At 38.0% G+C, this 21,339-nt stretch overlaps 2 protein-coding genes across 3 annotated transcripts in view; both read right to left on the bottom strand.

The window, feature by feature from the left end:
* Positions 1–21,339, bottom strand: part of NELL1 (neural EGFL like 1) — an 862,938-nt gene that overhangs the window by 283,078 nt on the left and 558,521 nt on the right. The window lies entirely within an intron of this gene.
* On the bottom strand, positions 3,090–4,282 carry LOC118898978 (isocitrate dehydrogenase [NAD] subunit gamma, mitochondrial-like). Its single transcript, XM_036859857.1, is given in 2 exon segments — positions 3,090–3,548; positions 3,551–4,282. Coding segments are annotated over 2 exon segments (1,191 nt in total).

Genomic DNA, 21,339 nt, shown 5'->3' with positions numbered 1-21,339 from the left:
TCCTATCTTCCTTCCATTAATATTTAGAATGAGCATACGCTAAGAGCTTGTCCCTGTCCTAGGTGCTGATGCTATAGTGATCAATGACTGAATTGCTCCTGTTGCCAAGGAACACATTGTATAGTAAGGTTGATGGGAAGGAAAGCATGTAATGACAACTGGAGAGAAAAACACTAAGTAGGATACACAGAGGACTCTGGGGGAACTGGGAGTTCCTCCCTTCAATCTCAGCAGGGAATGGAAAGAGCTAGTCAAGGGAGGCTTCCCAAAGGTGGTGACAATTACATCTAGTCCTCTAGATGACAAGGAGATCATCTCCTGAAGGGGAGAAGAAGCAAGACCACATACAAAGGCCTGAACTAGAAAGAATACATGGCTCTTTGACAATGAGCTCTGCTTGCACTCTCTTGCGCCACTTTGTGTTGTTATTGGGATGGGGAGAGGGGGTAGAAATGGTGAACCTGGAGAAGGAAGCAGAGATCAGAATATGGAAGGTCTTTCATGCTGTGCTCAGTTGACTTTCTTTCAAGGCCAAAGGAAAGCTGTTGAATGAGAAGTGTTAGGTGAGGAAGTGACATGATCCTATTTCCCTGAAAGTTCAGGCTGAGTGCACTGTAGAAATAGATTTAAGGCAGGACACAAGGTAGGGAAGGAACAGAGATTGGGAAGTCACCAAAGATGAGAAAGGCTAATGAGAAAGGAGGGGTAAATGAGAAAGAAGAGAGATGGCTGGATTCAAGAAATAAAAAGGAGAGAGATAAGGGGACTTGATGAATAAGCAGATATGGTTTGCTACCCTAGTTGAAAGTCAGTTATAAACCCATAATAGAATAATAGGTAAAGTAACTTATCCAGTAAGTTCCAAAGACAGTAATGAATTAATATCATTTCCCAGTTCTCCTCAGAACTAGCTTTTAGAATGGTATAAAATGGATACTAATGAAAATAATAATTTATAAACTACACCAAGCACTTTCCATTGGATAGACACAGTGCTACCAGCTTTATGTGTATTTTCTTGCTCTATTTTCCCAACAACACTATGAGGTAGGTTCAGTTATTATCTCATGTTACATATAAGAAATGTTAGGCAGTGTCACCCATATCATTCATTTTTTGGTTGATTCAATAAAAATATTACTTATTTTGTATGTACCAGTCATTATGTTAGGGGATACAGAAGACAAGGAAAAAGAATACATGGTATTTGCCCTAGAGATGTTCATAGCTAAGTGGGAATATCAAATACTGATAAATGGAAAATTCCACTATGGTGTACTAGGTGCCATCACAGCAGTCTGGCCCAAAAACTATGGGAAGATTTTGGAAACAATCATCTTCAACAGAGAGGGGAAACTTCAGCTCAAATGTACCTAACAGCATAAATTCCCATTGTCAGATAAAAGCCAATAGTTGGGCTACTATCTGCAGTTGGGCTGGTTGTGCAATGAGTAAATTTCCCTAGCCATGAGAGAAAGGCGTACAGAGTGGGGAGAGTGGGTTAAGGTAGTACGGGTTCATGTAGCATTGGAGAGAGGGGGACTTCAAGCCAAAAATCCATCCCTTCTCCACTCATCAAGCCATGTCTCTGGTTCCAGGTCTATATCTGCCCAGAGGAAAGCACCATACAGGTCAGTGGCAGCCATGGCCAATGACATGTCTAGTGTCCAATAAAAGGAATACCATCATTATTTTATAATTGACTTCTCTCTGCTTGCCTTGTTCTTCAAGAAAGACTTCTAGATAGGGTTGAAGGTAGTCATTTCCTCCTCAAATTAAATCCCCTCAAACTAGCATTTGGTTTTCCAAACACTGAGCCCTGACATTATATATAATGAGGATAGGTGAGATTAAGGTAATATGATAAGACAGAGCCTTTTGGAAACCATAGGGACTTTTTCAGGTCTCAGTCCAATGTCTTTAACTTATGGCCCAAGAACCATGGCAGGATCCAAGGGTTATAGCTGAGACACAGAGGTTTCCAAAATATTATTAAGGATTTACTATTTTTCTCAATCTCCCTTCTATCTGCAAGCTACTCCTGCCGATAAAACTACTGTAAATTTTTATAGTCATTGCTTTTATTTCCTACTTGAGTAATAAATATTTCCCAGCACTAATAAAATTATCATTTTTGTTTGTGTTTCTCCCACCTATGACCTTAGAATTACTGTAAATAAAATATATTATAATAAAATGACAGTAAACATTCAAACGAGCTCAGGGTTTTTCATTTTCTTATGTACATTCTCTCTTTGAAAGAGAGATTAAAAGAAAGTAAACCATGGAAGATTGTAAAGCAGTGAGCATGGAGTTTACAGTCCATGGTTCTATTTGTATAGCAAAGAGTCATGGGCCCAGTGCCTGTTAACTGGGTATATAATGTCTAGACTCTTGAGCTTAGAGGCTCAAGGAAGGAATTCAAGAACCCCCTTTGCAGGAGTGCTGCGGTACTCAGAGATGCCCATGTGTGAAAAATTACACCGGCAAAAATTCCTTCCTCACATAAACAAGACCAGGGGAAAAGATAGGATATCTAGGAGGGAGTAGAAGCATTCTGAACTAGCTCAGCTTTATGGTACCTTATTTATTATTAAAATGACAATGTATATTTTGTAGGCAAATTTTATTGCACCAATTAACTCATTAACAACCTCTAGAGAGAAGCCAGACTCCTTTGCAGGCTGGTTTGCAGAATTTTAATGACCCAGGTAAGAGAAAATCAGTGTGCCAGGTTCTGGAAAAGGCCCAGGACTCTACGAACAACTTTGATTTATTCACTGTATCACCTCATATAAAAGTGTGAATTGTGGATTAAAATAGAGAAGAATTCCTCAATACATATACGACAAAATAGGTATGGCTAATTTAAACCAGCAATGTTTATGGCATTTATGGCATTCAAATTTAATAGAAAAAAAATCAGACTTGATTCCCTCCCCCTACCTCTTCTGAGTTGGAACAGGAGCTAGTTTATTCTAGAGTCCGCATTAGCCAAGCTGGCTGGGCTTTCTGACTGGGTAGAGCAACGTAAAGTGTGGGACAGGAAGGAATTTGAAGGCTAGCTCAGCCTCTAAGGCACTGACCGTTTAATTGGCAACACTGATGTCATCTATGACATTCTGAATGACATCCGATGTGGTATCCTGGCCTCCAATGTCTGGTGTTTGGAAGTCTTTGTTCTCCATGGATGCCAAGACTGCAATACGAATGGAGGTGGCATAGGAATGGAGCTTGAGGTAAGCCAGAATGATACAACTTGCCAGCAGCATGGCAGTAGGGTTGGCCACATTCTTATTGGTTATAGTCTTGCCTGATTGCCTTGAGGGCATTTCAAACACCGCGTATATGTGGCCATAGTTGGCACTAAGCACAAGGCCTGCTCCCCCAACCAACTCTGTGCAGACGTTATTGACAAGGTTGCCATAAAGACTGGGCATCACCATGGCATCAAACTGCTGGGGCCAGGATACCAGCTGCATGGTGGTGCTATCCACAATCATGCCCTCAAAAATGAGCTGAGGAAAAAAAAAAAAAAAATGAGCTGAGGATAGCAGGATGCCACCTCCCTACAGCACTGGAGAAAGAGACCATCTCCCAGTTTCATGATGTTGGCCTTGTGCACAGCTGTCACTTTCTCGTACCCCATCTGCTGGGCCAGCTGGAAAGCATATTCAGGAACATGCAAATGCTTGGCCTTAGGAATGATCTTTAGGCTCTCTATCACTCCTTTCACACTCTCGTGCTTCAGGTTGCTGTATTCACCCTCTGTGCTTTCCTGAACAACTAAGATGTCTTTGTTCTTGTGCCTAGTTTCCACACCTAGTGGACTCTTAAAATGAATGACGTTGGCATAGAGATCTAGAGTACTGTGAAACACACTGTTTTGTGATTTGTGAGATGGTGGTAGGTTGTAGTCAGTTTCAAAGTTGCCCTTCAAGGCCACGTGGTTTTGATGGACTGCCATGATGGCACTGTGAACTTCTTCCTCTTCACTAGAAGTGGAGGTAATCTGCACCTCCTCAAAGTCCACGGGCACACACACATGTCTGAACACATTCTTGATGTGCAGCATAAGTTCAGGTCCAATGCCATCCCCAGGAATCATAGTCACAGTGTGCCACCCACCATACTTAGCTGCTGGAGGAATGTTGTGTTTAAAAGAGAAGCTCCTCAGTGAGGTCTCATGGCCAAGGAAAATCTCCCAAGAATGGCCTAGAATAGTTGGTGGGAACATGGCCTTCACAGAGCACCTGGCAGCTATCAGCATCTTCAGTGCCATGATCCATAAGTGGAGATTTAATTTATGTAAAAATACGTGCTTTTCCTCTTGGCTTCAACTGGCTTCTTTTGGTGGAATTCTAGATCCAAAATTCTTGCCTCGGTCACAGTTGTCTCTCCTTCCTTGTAATCTATTTTGGACAGACATTCTACTGCAGTGAGAGACAGAGTACTAGTCACAAGGAGATGTGTTACAGAGTAGAAAATACACTTTGGAATTGGACAATTCATTAAGCAAATTCAATGTACCCATATGATATACTTAAAAATAGACTTCATATTTTATAACACTTTTAGGTTCACAGAAAAATTGAATGGCAGGTATAGAGATTTCCCAAGCAAAGCTTTCCTTGCCTCAAAACTACAAATCGGCCCCTTAGTTTATTTTTTTCCCCAAAAAGCTAGCTATTAAACAAGTACCAGCACACCACTGTTAATACCTTCTCCCAAGTTATATGTTTCCTTCACTGGGATTAGCACTTCATTTCAGTTCAGTCGGAAATTTAAATCTTTTTCTAATAAGTTCAAACAATTTATTATTCTCCATTAATTGCATTAGGAAACAATCCAAGGGCCTATTTATAACTTCAATTACAGTTGTTTTAATTAATTAAAGCTATTGATGGGATCTGAAATTTGTTTTGGTAACAATTTAGTTCTTGATTACAGAAAACTTTCTATTGATATTATTTATCTTTATTACATTTGTTTTATAGTCCATCAACTTCTACCAATTTTTCTCAGTTATTTAATAATTAAACTTGAAAGTAATGCCAAAAAAAAAAGATTTCCTTGCCTCTACAAAGGCACAGTCTCCCCAGCTATCAAGATCCTACACAGAGTGGTACATTCGTTACAACTGATGAAACTACAGTGACACCTCATTATCACCTAAAATCCATTGTTTAAATTAGGGCTCACTCTTCATGTTGCAAACTCTGAGTTTAGAGAAATGTATGACATATATCATCTAGTAGATTCATATAGAGTAGTTTCATAGCCCTAAAAATCCTCCCTGCTTTGTCTCTTCATCCCTCCCTCTCTGCAACCACTGGTAACCACCTATCTCTTTAGAGTCTCCAGAGTAGTGCATTTCCCAGAATGTTGTATAATTGGAATCATACACTCTGTAGCCTTTTCAGATTGGCTTCTTTGACTTAGTAATATGCATTAGAGTTTCCTCCATGTTTTTTCATGGCTCTGTAATGCATTTCTTTTTTGCATTGAATAAAATTCCATTGTCTAGATGTACCACAGTTTATCTATTCACCTACTGAAGCACATCTTGGTTGTTCCCAAGTTTCGTGAATGACGAACAAAGCTACTATAAACATCCATGTGTGAATTTTGTGTGGACATAAGTTTTCAGCTCATTTGGGTGAATAGCAAGGAGCAGAGTTGCTGAATCGTATGGTAAAAGTATGATCAGTTTTGTCAGAAACTGCTAAGCTGTCTTCCAAAGTGGCTGTACCATTTTGCATTCCCACCAGCAATGAATGAGAATTCCTGCTGTTCCACATCCTTGCCAGCATTGGTGTTGTCAGTGTTCCAGATTTTGGAACCTAATAGGTTTGTAGTGGTATCTCATTGTTTTAATTTTCATTTCTCTGATGACATATGATGTGTAACATCTTTTCATATGCTTATTTGCCATCTGTATATCTTCTTTGATGAGATATCTGTTAAGGTTTTTGCCAATTTTTAAAATCAAGTTATTTGTTTTCTTACTGTTGAGTTTTAAGGGTTCTTTGTACTTTAGATAACAGTTCTTTATCAGATGTGCCTTTTACAAATAATTTCTCCCAATCTGTGGCTTGTCTTCTCATTCTCTTGACAAAGTCTTTTTGCAGAGCAGAAGTTTTTAATTTTAGTGAAGTCTAGTTTATTATTTCTTTCATCGATCCAGTCTTTGGTGTTGTATCTAAAAAGTCATCACCATACCCAAGGTCACCTATAACAGATTTTCTCCTAGAAGTTTTGTAGTGTTTCATCATACATAGAAGTCTATGGTCCATTTTAAGTTAATTTTGGTGAAGTGTTTGAGGCCTGTGTCTAGATTAATTTTTTTGCATATGTTGATGTCCAGTTGTTCCAACACCATTTGTTGAAAAGACTCTCTTTATTCCATTGTGCTGCATTTGCTCCTTTGCCAAAGATCAATTAACTATTTACATGGGTCTGTTTCTGGGCTATTATCTTCCATTGGTTTATTCATCTGTTCTTTTGCCAATACCACAGTGTCTTGATTAGTGTAGCTTCACAGTAAGTCTTGAAGTCAAAAACTGTCAGTCCTCCAGCTTTGTTCTTCTCCTTCAATGTTGTGTTGACTATTCTGGGTCTTTGGCTTCTACATACAAGCTTTGGAATCAGTTTATCAATATCTACAAAATAACTTTCTGGTATTTTGATTATGTTTGCATCGAATCTTGGAAAGATTTGATATCTTGGAAACTTAACAATATGAAGTTTTCCCGTCCATCAATATGGAATGTCTCTCAATTTATTTAGTACTTCTTTAATTTCATTCATCAGAGTTTCATAGTTTTCCTCATATAGATCTTATATATATGTTGTTAACGTTTATACCTAAGTATTTCATTTTGGAAATGCTAATGTAAATGATACTGTGTTTTTAATTGAAAACGGGTGTTTAAGAAAGCAACTGACTTTTGTATATTAACCTAGTAACCTGCAATCTTGCTGTAATCACTTATTAGTTCCAGGAGGTTTTATTGTTGATTCTTTCAGGGTTTCTACATTGATGATATTGTCATCTGAAAATGAAGACAGTTTTATTTCTTTTCAATCTGTATACTTTTTATTTCCTTTTCTTGTCCTACTGTATTCGCTAGAAATTCCAGGGTAATACTGCAAAGGAGTGGTAAAAGGGGATATCCTTGCCTTGTACCTGATCTTACTGGAAAAGCTTTGTGTTTCTCATCATGAAGTATGATGTTAGTTGTAGATTATTTGTAGGTATTCTTTATCAAGTTGATGCAGTTTTTCCTCTACTTCTAGTTTACCGAGAGCTTTGTATAATGAATGGGTGTTGAATTTTGTCAAATGCTTTTCTGCATCTATTGATAGGATCATGTGATTTTTCTTTTTTAGCCTGTTGAAGTGATGGATTACATTAATTGATTTTTGAATGTTGAAACAGCCCTGCATAACTGGGATAAATATCACTTGATTATGGTGTATAAGTCTTTTTTATACATTGTTGGATTCAATTTGCTAATATTTTGTTAAGAAGTTTTGTACCTATGTTCATAAGAGATACTGGTCTGTAGTATTCTTTTCTTGTAATGCCTTTGTCTGGTTTTGTTACCAGGGTAATGTTGGTTTCATAGACTAAGTTATAAAGTATTCCTTTTGCTTGTGTCTTCTGAAATATATTATAGGGAACTGGTATAATTTCTTCCTCAAGAGTGCGGTAGAATTTACCAGTGAACACAACTGGGCCTGGGGATTTCCATTTTGGAAGGTTATTAATTGTTGAGTCACTTTTTAAAATATATATAGGCCTCTTCAGATTGTCTGTTTCCTCTTGTGTGAATTTTGGCAAGGAATTAGTCCATTTCACCTAGGTTATCAAATTTGTGAGTGAAAAGTTGTTCATAGTATTCTTTTATTATATTTTTAATGCCCATAGGATCTATAGTAATGTCCCTCTTTTCAGATAGTAGTAATTTATGTCCTTTTTTTCCTTTTTTTTTTTTTTTTTGCTTGATTAGAGGCTTACCAATTTTATTGAAGTTTTCAGAGAATCAGCTTTTGGTTTTGTTGATTTTTCTCTACTGATTTTTTTTCTTTTCAGTTTCATTGATTTCTGCTCAAATTCTTAATATTTCTTTTCCTCTGCTTACTTTGGATTTAATTTGCTCTTCTTTTTCTAGTTTCCAAAGGTGAAAGCTTAGATTATTGATTTTAAATCTTTATTCCTTTCCACTATATGCATTTATTACTATGTATCTCCCCCTAAGCACTGTTTTCACCACATCCTATGAATTTTGTTGTGTTTTCATTTTCATTTTGTTCAAAATATTTTTAAAATTTCTTTTGTGATTTCTTCTTTGACCCATATGTTATTTAGAAATGTGTTGTTTAATCTCCAAATTTAATTGAGGATTTTTTCAGCTATCTTTCTATTACTGGTTTCTAATTTAATTCCATTGTGGTCTGAGTGCAGACATTGCATGATTTCAATTTTTTTGGATTTGTTAAGGTGTGTTCTATGGCCCAGAATGTGGTCTGTCTTGGTGAGTGTTCTATGTGAACTTGAGAAGACTGTGTATTCTGCTGTTGTTGGGTAAAGGAATCTACGAATGTCAATTATACCCAGTTTACGATGACATTGTTGAGTTCAACTATGTCTTTACTGATTTTCTGTCTGCTGGAGTTTGTTCCTTTTATTGTTGTTAACTTTTTAAGAAACTGCTAAACACTTTTCCAAAATGGTTATACCATTTATATCCCTACCAATGTAAGAGAATTACAGCTTCACATCTTTATCAATACTTGGTATTATTGTACTTCTAATTTTAGCCATTCAAATAGGTTCTGGTGGTAGTATCTCACTATGTTTTTGATTTGTGTTTCCCTTCTCACTATGATATGGAGTGTCTTATAATATATTCTCCAAGATCAGAGCTACAAGCATTAATATCTGACATTTCTAGAAATCAACCACTCAACCCTGGAAGGCAGGCAAACTCTTAGATTCCCAAAGCTATACCAGTTATGCACTTTAACTGAAAATTAAGCATATCTTTAACTTTAAACCAGCCACAATTCCATTCTCACTTAACTTTCGGGCACCACCACCCCTGATGTAGGTTAGCGGTTGTTTGGGGAGGTCAGTGACTTATTTACGAAGACTGCCAAAGGCTGTCAAAATTCAAGAAGATGAAGATGCAGACTTAATAGTGGCTACCACTATGTAACACTTGCCACATCTAAGGTACTGTGCTGAATATTTTATATACATCATCATAATCCGCCAAGGTGGGCATTATAGTTCCCATTTTACAGATGAAGAAACTGGCTAACACAGACTCTACAAACTCATATATTGTGAAGGAACAGAGAATGGCAACAGGTGAGGTGAATATTTCTAGGGGTCCTAGAGGCCTAGGCCAGTTTCTCAGACTTGATCACCCTAGGATCTCATTGAAATGCAGGCACTAATTCAGTAGTTCTAGTGAGTGAGGGGAGCAGAGTCTTCATTTTCAATTTGCTCCCTAGTCATACAGATTCTACTGGCCTCTTATCACACTTTGAGTAGCAAGGGCCTGTATTTACATCCTCACAAGGTCCAGGCAAGTCGGGGCCAGCATGTGATGTGCTTAGAGGCTGCTGGGAATAAAGGAAAGAAGCAGTACTGCTCCTTTCTAAAAATTGATATAAAATGGCTATAGAGTAGGAGCCAGCTGGGTACCTGCTTGTCACTTAATATGGCACGTAATATGGATAACAGCTGTCCACCACCAGTGTCTGAGGCTAGAGCAGATGATGATACTAAGAGAGAATGCTGGCAGAAAAATAACCAGACCCAACTACACAATTTTGTTTCTACCAATGGGCCACCCTTACATACACCCCAATCTTCTTCCTAACCCTGGAAAGGACATAAATCTTTTAAAAGTATGGATAAAGAAGGAAGGAAGCCCTGAGACTGGGAGTATAAACTGGATAGTGAATGAAATTTTAATAGCCAGATTGACCTATAAACATCCCCAGACATTAGAAAAAGTTCCTAGCCTCAATGGGACAAAATTATGATATGTATATTACAACATGCAGGTATAAGAACAACAAGAGTGCCATGGTTTCACATATTTGAGTGGTAAGAGTTAAACTAAGTCTATTTTAAGTGTGATGCTAAGACAGTAAATGGGTTTAAGTAAGGGAGAGATATAATACAAGTTGCATTTAAAAAATGATCCTCTGGGAAGCAATTTTCAGAATAAATAATAAGGTGACTATCCTGGTGGCAAGGAGGCCAATTAACAGGCAGTCACTGTGGTTCTCAAAAAGTGATCCCCAAACCAGCAGAATCAGGACCACCCTGAACTGCTAAGAAACGTAATCTCTTCTAACTATCCCTAGACATACTGAACCTGGAAGTCTGCAGTTGGGAACCCAACAATCTGTGTTTTAATGCTTCTGATGCATGCTGAAGTTTGAGAACCACTGGGCTATGAAATGGTTCCAACAGGAAATGATGAGCAGTTCTACTAAGAGGAAGGCAGTGAGGAAGGAGAGAAGGACTTTCAGAGATATTTAGGAGATAAACAGGACTAGGCTATTGAGCTGGGAGACATGGAATATTATTCTTAATGTTCTTAATGAACTGGGTGACTGATAATATAATCGATGAAAATGATGTACAACACTGAAAAAAGAGCAGTTGGGTTGGGGAAATAGAATAGAAAACGAGTTCAGTTTCAGACATGATGTGTTTGGGGAGCTGCAAGACATCCACATAAAGATGCCTGGTGGGTGGCTTAATAAATAAGTCTGCAGCTCTGGAGAAAGGATTGTGGGTGATGACAGAAATTCAGGAGTCATCAAGTTATGGGAGAGAGTTAACCACACAGAAGTATATGAAATAGCCTCAGGCAGAGGTTTTCAACTTTGCTTCTGCCATGACAGATGATGAATGGCATTCATATGAGACACGTTCCCAGGAGTATACTCAGATCGTAGTGAAAACCAAACACACACACAAACGTACGAACAAAAGTAGTTGGCCAAATAAAGCACAGAATTCCCAAACTGTTTTTATAGGTCCTATTTACAAAAGCATTTCACCTGCAAATGATTAGTAGAGTCATCTATTTACTGATCTCAAACATGACTTCTTTTTGAGGGAAAAAAATATATATGGCTAATCTAATATAAAAGTTACATAAAATTATATTTTAAAGATCAAATTCAGACCTCTACAGTTAATATTTAAAAAGTAAGCATGTACTAACAAAGAAAAATAATTCATATTTTATGGTTAAAAAGTATAGCACATAATATTTATGTTTATTCATGATGTTAATATAAATGGTATTACTGCACACGTCCTTTGGATAATCACACTACCTTTGATTGGGAAACTGTAACTAGAGCCTCCTTCTCATTTCTGTGCTATGCGGATAAAGATGCATGCTTTCTTCATCTCTCTTCCTTATTCAAAAAGTACCCATGGGTAAAATCAAGGAAACAAATACAAGTATAAATCCACAGTTTACAATTATAATATTTCAGAATTGCTCTAACTATCAATGCCACATCAATAACCACAGTTCCTGGGTATTTTCAGCAAACATAAAATAGGCTATGAATTATGAGCAATTCACTTCCAGCTAACTCCGATTCCACTTTTCCCCACACCAACAAGCCCACACCATTGAAATGCAAATGAGTGAATATGACATCCTTATAATGGTAACTTTGAGGTGAGTCTAATTATTTTAAAATGTAAATCATTCACAAGAGCTTGTAACTCAACACTTACGAATAAGTGAGTGGTTTTGACATATGTCATAACTGATTGTGACACTGTCGTGTGTCATATGTCACTAAGGTCAAGAAGTACTAGGCTAGAAAGATGACTGTAGACAAAGCACAGAAAAATTATGAAGACAAAACTGGGGACCATCAGTCTTCGAACCATGACAGGAATAGAGATGAAGTGATCTGGGAGGCAGGAGGAGAACAGAGAGAAAAGGATGTCATAGAAGCCAAGAGAAGTGTAACACTCAAGGAATGAAGGGTCAGCAGTATCAACATCCTTTGAGAGGTTAAGTAAAATTAGAAGAATGATGGGGTCACTGACCACAACCATGAGGCTGTATAGATTAGTGATTGTGAGCACTGACCCCAAAGCCAAACTGTCTGCCACATATAACCTCTGTAACCTTTGTAATTTTCATAACTTCTTTTGGAACTTATATTCTAGTGGGAGTAGACAGCAGAAAATATATGAATGATAGATGGACAAATAAATGGATACAGAGATAGATAAATATATAAACAAGCAAGAAACAAACACATAAGTGGATCTTTTAATGTCAGAAGAGAGAAATGCTATGTAACAAATATAAAACCTGTTGCCTTCAAGGAGCTTGCATGCTAGGCAGAGTTAAATGGAATGAATGTAGGTAGAATACAAACTGGCAGTGGATGGTAAATGATTCCTGAGTGACCCAGCTGGGAAGTGGAAATGTACAGGAAGGCTTGACCACGTATACGGGTAGGGATGGTGAGGGAAAGTGTTCCAGTCACATCTGAAAGAAGGGCTAGCCGCAGATAAGTACAGAGGGAAGGAGAGGATTTCTGAGATGGAGGCAAAAATTGAAAGGCCTGTAGGGTACACTAAGCATTGCCATTCACCTGAAAGGAAAGGTTTATGTAGGAAAACAGTGGTAGACAAATGGAGAAAGTACACTGGGGTCAGAGAGTGGAGAACCTTGAATGGCAAATCTAAGAAATTTATGAGACCTTGAAGGCAGGAGAGAAACATGCAGGATTTTTGAAATAAAAATAAAAGGTTTTGAAAGATACCCCTTTAAAAAGGAAAACATGCACTTAAAAAAAGAGACAGTAAATTTTCAATGCACAAGACCATTTATATCAAAGCTTTGCCTTAATGAGAGCAGAATTTTAAAATACACACCCACTCCCACCCACCTGCACATACACTCTTTAGAAAACTCTTAATATCCATTTCATGTTGTCCTATAGAACCAACTGATTATGAACATTGTTTTATCAATACTTTTCTAAAAAGATCAATGCACAGAGACATGATTTGCTCCATTTTCTCTGTTGCACAATTAATGCAATTTCTCACCTGTCATTCCATCGCTATTCAATAACCACAGAAAAGCTGACAGATGCATAGTTCTCACAGAGGACTGTGGAGAGCCAGATTTAAAGTAATCCAGAGATGTCCTCCTTGTTTTCCAAAAGGGGATACATATTGTACAATACTGAATTGGCTGTAGAAGCCCTTGTTTGAGGAAGAGCTACACTTATTCTTACACTAAGAAAAGCTTTTCAGATACAGTTTTCATTTAGTAAAGGAAAAACTCCCACCCTGCCAAAAGGATATTGAGGTAGGGGTGGGGAGTCACATTATTCTTTTCTGGAGGGAGGAACAGGTTGGCTTTTGAATGAAACAGTAAAGTTTAGAGTCAAGTCATGAAACTGACGCTTAAGCAGCAACTTTGGCCTTTCTTGAAAAGACAGGTGAAGACTCAAGATTACAGGTTAATTGGAAACAGCTTTTTATCTTCCCTTCTAACTCAACTTTACAGCCACATGAACAACTCTATTAAATACTTTTGCTATTACCTAGGGCATTAACTATGCCACTCAATTCTCTCTGCTGGTCTGGGAGGATTGTTGTCTTCCAAGAACTATTCACGAGTATAATCATTATATTGTTCTTCGAGGGCTCTGTATTTCAGAGGTTTCCCTTTGAACCAGGATCTGGCAAGAGAATCTCTTTGTGTTACTAATGACTGGATGCATGAGTTAACAAAGTTCTCTCTGTTATATCTATCTCAGTTTTTAGTTCAAAACATACACACACACACATTCCACAACTGTTGACACAAGCTCAGGTAACCATACACTGTGGGTTTTCTTAAAAATTCCCAATTAGCCTGAAATCATAGTGCCTATAAAGCACACTTCATACTTGTTAAACCAGTGTGACCCAGTGACCCAAGTTTTGCAATCAGGTTATTATAATAACTACAGAATCTGGAAATTAGAGGGGACTTTCTGAAGCCAGCTATTTTAGCCAGCTGGTTTATCCCCTGTCAACACTACAAAGTAGGCGTGATTACACTAATCTAAAAAATCTTCTCCAAAGGATTCCCTCCAGCCTCCCCATCCCTGGCCTGCAAATGTTCTCCCTTCATTCAAGATGGACAACGGACTCTACTGGGCACCATATCCAAGGCTGTGTGTTTGGTAGCACTTTATCTCCATCTGAAAAATGCAACTAGGAGGTAGGTGTTTCATTTTCATTTTATAAGTAAACATAGTGATATGCCAAGAGGATAAGCAACTCCTATTAAGTTAGCAGAAGATTCAAACTCAAGTCTCTTCCCCCTAAGCTTGTGCTCTTTCCCCTGCATCATGCTGCTTTTTCTCTCTTGTGCTTCTACATGTCTCCATGTGCAACCTTCCGCCTCCCACTCCTAACCCTGAGAAGGGAAGGAAGACTCTCACACAAAAACCAAATCACCATGGTAGACTTTCAGGCATCTAACAGATAAACTGATGATTATGCAAAACTAAAAATATCCACAAAGAAATTTCCAAGTAAAAATGGTTAAATGCATGTACTTGCATCTGCTCCATCCTGAAATCCCATTACGTTTCTATTTCAATTTTTATTTTTTGTTTTTAAATTGTAAAACTACAAGGGCAATGAGAATGACAGAGAAGACAAGACAATTTTGGAAACTGGAAAGCAGATGAAGGAGTGATGATTGACTTTTCAGATGTGATAAAGCTGAATCCTAAACACTCAGAGAGAAAAGCCAAGAAACCATTTGTTTTGCAACACAGAACCCCAAAGCTTCAGGAACTGGCAACAACAGATACCCCTGAGAGTGGCAGGTAAAGGTGGGTGGAGAATCTCTTTAAGAAACAAACACCCAGATCATCTCCCTTATTCTGCTCAGTTACATGATTGCCCCCAGCCACCAACCTAGCAGAAGAAGGAACATTTATGCTCTGCTCTGGGGAACACTATGCACAACTAAATGCAAGTTCCATGCTCAATTGAGGGGAAATAAGTGAAAGTTTATACAGCAAACAGAGTGCTGAAAGGTGGACTTAGATTCCCTGGATAGGAGTTTTGAAGAGCAGTTTCTAAGAAAACCATCCAACTAAAAATAAAATATTTAAAGATATTGACAATCGAGTGTTTCTTAAGAGAATGGACCAGACCATCCTATACTGAATTTCACTGTCAACCATCACATCTCCATTTGCACAGAACTTTCAATTCATGTGTTATTATCCAGATGTTAAGTATGAGTGAAGAGCCAGGTTCAAACATGTGGAAAAGCTTCTGACATAAAAGACAGAAGCCAAAGCAAATCAGTAGACAGAAGCAATGAGGAGGATACAGGGACTCCGTTAAGAGAACACTTCAAATGAATTATCATAAATGTCCTAAGAGAAAAATGACACCGTGTTCCTAAAACAAAAACAATATGCTATTTAAAAGAACATAGAGAAAAAGGGGTCTTGAAGTACAAAAAGGACAGCAATGAAAAGCTCGGTATAAGGGTTGGAAGATAAAGTGGAAGAAATCCTCATCTAAGATATTAGATGAAAATGACAGATAACATGGAAATAGCAAAGCAAATAGGTAAGAAAATTAGAGAACCAGGAAGTCCAGCATCAAGATAACAGGAGAGCCAGAAAAGAAAAAGGAGACCAAAATGTGGGAGTGAGACAGTATGAAACAAGTCACCAAAGAAATAATTCAAGAATATTTACAGACTTAAAAGTTATGAATATCTAGATTGAAAAGGTCCACTGAGTGCCCAACAAAGTGAAGGAAAACTATCCCATATCATCAGGAAATTTAAAGCTGTCAATTACAAAAAACAAAGGCTAAAATGTCAGAAAGACATTGGACTTCTCAAATTCCATACTGGAGCCTAGAAGATAATGTAAGAATGCCTTCAAAATTCTGAGAAAGGAAAATTATTTACAACCTAAAATACAATGTTTTTTCAAATTAGCAGTCAAGGATGAAGGTAAAATTATCTACTAGACATGTATCTTTTGCTTACTATATGCCAGACAGTTTCCTAAGCAATTTTTAAAGTATTCATGCATTTAATAATAGTAAGACGTTTTTCAGAGAAGGTCTCAAAATTTTTCTCCCATGTACCCTTCCTCATATAATTAATGGAGAATGCACTCCATCAAGCCAGAGCAGTAAACCAGAAAAGAATATGCATGGTATATAGGAACAGGGGCTACCACCCCAGGGAGAGGCAAAGGGGATCCCCAGTATCATGATGAAGAGCAATTCCCAGGAGATGAGCTATGCAGTGAGCCTATAAGTCAGTCTACCTTTGGAGGAGATTTATTCAAGAACATGAAAGTGTTAATGTCTTTGAGGGTATTTATATAACTGGTGAGAGTTTGGGAATAAATTATGATAAATCCACAGTAAACTAAGCAAGAAGATGAATAAACTAAATGATTACTAACAACAGGGGAACCAAGAATTGTGCAAGAAAGGAAACCAAGGATACCTGATAGTAATTCATTTACCAATAGCATGCACATGGTCATGATAACATAAATGCAGAATATTGATCTAACAATAAGATGCATGCTGAGGTGTGCAGAAGAGAGCCAAATCCCCCATATATGGTGGAAAGTCAATAAAAAATGCCAAAGTTGGAAATATAAAGAAGTAGCAAAGAAATATGCTATTTAGAGATATGGGCAAAAACACCAAAAAAAGAATGTTAAAAGCATTCAAAGTGGTTGCCTCTAGGGATAGGAAATGGGAAAAGTTTTCCAGGGGATAAATCATTTTTATAAAGCCTTCTAGAACCATTTAGCTCTTTAAACTACATGAATGTATAAACTTGATAGAAATACAAATTAATTTTCAAGGTGCAGAGATTGTTCCTTTGAGGCAGCAAAGCATAAGGGTTAAAAGTCAACAGACTGCTTGGGTTCTAATCCTGGCTCTTTTACTTATAACTATTTGACCTTGGGAAAACTGCTTCGAAATCTCTCTACCTCAGTTTCCTCTTGTATAAATGAGAATAATATCTTCGTCAAAGAGTTTTGTGAGAAATAAATGCATGCAATTTGAACAGTGCCTAGCTCAATGCATGTCTATGATCATTATTATTAGTGTGAATGCCATATTTGAGAGTAATTTATATCAGTCTAAATAATAAAAGAATAAAACTAAAACATGCCATTTCATTTTATTTTGATTCCAAATTGCACATATTGGTCCAAAAGTATAATGTTGGAAATTCTAAGAACCAACAAACTAACATTCTAAATAGTAATGGTTTATTAAGCAACCCTTTGATAACAATATAGTTGCTTAGTTCGGTCATTTATTATATGTCTATTCGAAAGGGTAGAGAAGGTTCTGTAATATTATATCCACATAAAGAATATTTACAGCACTTAATAGTTTAACATTCCTCCACTTAACAATTTGAGAAATTGATAGAAAATATTAATATGTCTTATAGGGGAAAGTGAATTAACTTCCATTTATAATTCTCCTCTTACCAAAAAGAAATGGTTTTAAAATCTGTCTTCATATTTTGTGAGCATGGACTAATTTTTTAATGTTTTAGGGCCCATATGAGTTAAAATTCATTCCTCTAAAGTATGACAAGAAAAGGGGAGAGGCTCGTCAATAACACTCAAGACAGAATATCATTTGCCCTCATGTAGATGAGGGCTCTATCCGCTGCATATGTATTAGTCTTCTGGCTTAACCAGCTAGAAGACAGACAATTCTCCAGTAACTTAAAATACTTCTCTTCACGGAGCTACAGTTTGGTATGGGATGTCAAAGGATGAGAACATACATGCATAAGTGGTCAGCTGAAGGTGAATGTTCTACATCGTTTTTGTCCCAAACTGCCAGAGGGTATGTTAGAAAATGAAATACACGAGGATGCTCTAAGCTACTAATGAGTCAGGTTTGAATATCCATGGTGCCAGCCACTTCATCCTGGATTCCTCTGGCTGTACAAAGGGACATCTTATGAAGACACTGTCGTGATAGTAAAGCAGCCTCATGGACAGTAATCTGTTTCCTGAGGCAGCCTACAATACTGCTTGTCAAATCTAATTACCAGCAGAACAGAAACCTATCACTTGTCTAGTACCTTGTTAACATGTCCCCAATGAGCTTACATGAAATGAATGCAATAATAGCATAGCCCACTGGAAAAAACCTGGGAGACATTGTCTAGGGTGCGCATCAAGGTCTGGGTGTCAGAAAGAATAGTATGTGATAAAACTAAGTAACTATTTTCAGACAAACATACAATGTGCCAGGTTTGTTCAAATTAAATTCAGTCACAGGTAACAGTGTTACGCTTTCTCATATCTATGGACTACTTGGGTGCTGTTTGATACAAATATTTTGGAAGGTTGTATGTCAGCTCTGAATCTACATAAAGTGTCTGGAGATAAGTGAAGTGTCGGTTTGTGTATCTGAAAATTAATAAAAGCATTTTACTTTCATTCATCTCATCTGGAGAAATCCTAGTTCCTCATTTACAATGTCTAATGCAATCATGGCAGTGTATCGAGAAAAAAAGTTCAACTCACAGTGGTGTAACATTTGTATATTTAATGCTCTGTACACAGACAGCAAGAGGGGGAGACAATGAGGGAGGGTGGGAGGGAGAAAGGAGGAAACACTGGGAGAAATATTTTAGACTGTGGGTGATTCCTTCTGCCATTCCACTTCACTGGATGAGTATCTGCCATAATATGAGAGAGTTTGAGATGCGAGATGGGAACCTGTTGTTGTGTGACTCAGTCTCTGTTATTCCTGCATGCCTCTAATAGCATTAGTATTTTACTGAATGTGACTTTAATGTTTAAAGACACAGTATTTATTTTTGGTTGTCTTTAATGTGGCTTCAAATCACATTATCTTCATCTGGTGCTTGACTAATAAACTTCAATCTCTTCTAACTCTTCAGGGAAGAAAATGGTTGTGTTAGACTCACTAAGTTCAACAGCTGCTCTTCCCACCATCTTGGCTATCTCAATAAAGAGCTCATTTTTTTGGCTCACACTGAAAGCCTCAGAATCATCCCTCTTGACCCCTTATTATCTCATACTCACACACAATCCATCAACAAATCCTTTTGGTTCTGCATTCAAACAATTGCTTCAATCCCACCACTCTGAAGACCTCCAGAGCTACAACTGTAGTCCATCATCATCTCTCACATGAACTATGGACATATCCTATCTTGTCTTCCTGCTTCCACTTTTGCCTCCTTATAGTCAAAAATCCTCACAGCAGCCAGAGTAATCCTTTACAAAAGATAAACCTAATCATGAAACTACCCTGCTCAGAGAGACTCTACTGATTCCTCTGCATACACGGAATAAAATCCGGTGCATCCCTTACCAGGACTTGCAAGTCCCTGGTGATCTGACCTTAGGTCCTCTGAATGCATCTGCTACCATTGTTCTTGAACACTTACTCCAGCCACCCAGGTCTACTTGCAGTTCCTTCAGCATCTCCAGCCTCAGGGATTTCACACTAGCTGTTCTCTCTGCCCGCAACAGTCTTCCCAGATACCTGCCTGGCTTACCTCCTCACTAGTTCAAGGCTCTGCTCAGATATCACCCTATCAGAAAGGCTGTTTATTGTTTATATCAGAGAACAGCCTCCTTCTATCCTTCACTCTGTAGCTTCTTATCTTGCTTTATTTTCCTTCTTGGTACATATCACTAACCGAAAACATGTATTTATTTGCTCATTTGTATTGTTTAATTCCCCAGCTGCAGGGACTTAATCTGTTTGGTTCCCTGCTGTACCCACGATATCTAGAACAAATCTTGGCACTCAATAAATATCTGTTGACTAAACTGAGGAGCTATGCTGAGCTGTACTTTATAGGAGATTTAAAGGATTTGATGATAATTTTGACTGTACATAAATTGCATCTCAGAATTTGTTGGCCACATATGACTCCACTCTAAAGTGTATGATCAGGACAACTCGATTCAAATTCAACTTAAATTCAAATCTGCTAAGCAGGGTGAACTGCTTCATTGATATCAGCTGGGTTCCCAAGAGCTAGGCCAGCTAAATCCTGGAAAAGAAATCATTTCTGAGAAAACAGAAAAATAATCGTCTTTTAACTACAGTGGTCTAGAGAAACTCCTCCCTGCTGTTTTATTTTTTCTTCTTTCCTCTGTAAAATACCAGTGTGGCCATGACACTCTTTTGCTCTATGGAGATTAAAGTCCAAACTCCTTACTGGAGCCTTCAAGATTTCCTGGCTACTGGCCCAGCCTACCCATTGGGCCCTTCCTGGAACTCTTTTCATCTTCTGTTTTCAACTAACCTTGTGACCCAGCAGCAACATGTTATGCTTTGTTCCCCCAAAATACCATGAACAATTGTTCCTCCATGAATTTGCTCATGCTATTTCTCTGCATGAAATGTCTACCCCTCATATTCATTTAGCAAACTCCTACCTGTTCCTTGAAATTCAGATAAAAAGAAACCTGTTGGTAAAGACTTCCTTGACCCCCTATTACAGAAAGTCACTCCCACTATGCTTTATAATACCTCTGTTAAGACCCAATACACTTGTAAAGTTATCAAAAGATTACCCACACAGATTATAACATCCTTAAGGGCAGAGATGACATCTCATTCATTCTTAAATCTCCAAATACTAACGCAATATTTGCAATATAACAGATGCTCAATAAATGTTTAAGGTTGTTGGGCTTCCCTGGTGGCACAGTGGTTAAGAATCCGCCTGCCAATGCTGGGGACATGGGTTTGAGCCCTGGTCCGGGGAGATCCCACATGCCGCAGAGCAACAAAGCCCGTGCACCACAACTACTGAGCCTGCGCTCTAGAGCCCGCGAGCCACAAGTACTGAGGTCTGCGCGCCTAGAGCCCGTGCTCCGCAACCAGAGAAGCCACCGTAATGAGAAGCCCGTGCACCACAACGAAGAGTAGCCCCCGCTCGCTACAACTAGAGAAAGCCTGCGCACAGCAACGAAGACCCAATGCAGCCAAAAATAAATAAATAGATAAATAAATTTATTTTTAAAAATGTTTAAGGTTGTTAAATCAATCACCCTTTCCCTGCTTCAACAGGCACAATATAAGGGGTTCTTTGTCCAAGACCAGACTTACTTAAGGTTCAAATTTGTCTTATCTCAGGGACATTCTTTTCTTACTCCCCTGATTGCTGGCCTACTCTGATCTTGTGACTCTACACCTCTGAGTTCTCTATTTCCTACGCCTGGATCAAACTTTGG

This window comes from Balaenoptera musculus, chromosome 8, assembly GCF_009873245.2.
Source record: "Balaenoptera musculus isolate JJ_BM4_2016_0621 chromosome 8, mBalMus1.pri.v3, whole genome shotgun sequence".
In the NCBI taxonomy this organism is placed as follows: Eukaryota; Metazoa; Chordata; class Mammalia; order Artiodactyla; family Balaenopteridae; genus Balaenoptera; species Balaenoptera musculus.
The sequence above is the reverse complement of the archived record's forward strand: the minus strand, read 5'-3'. Positions and strand labels throughout refer to the sequence as shown.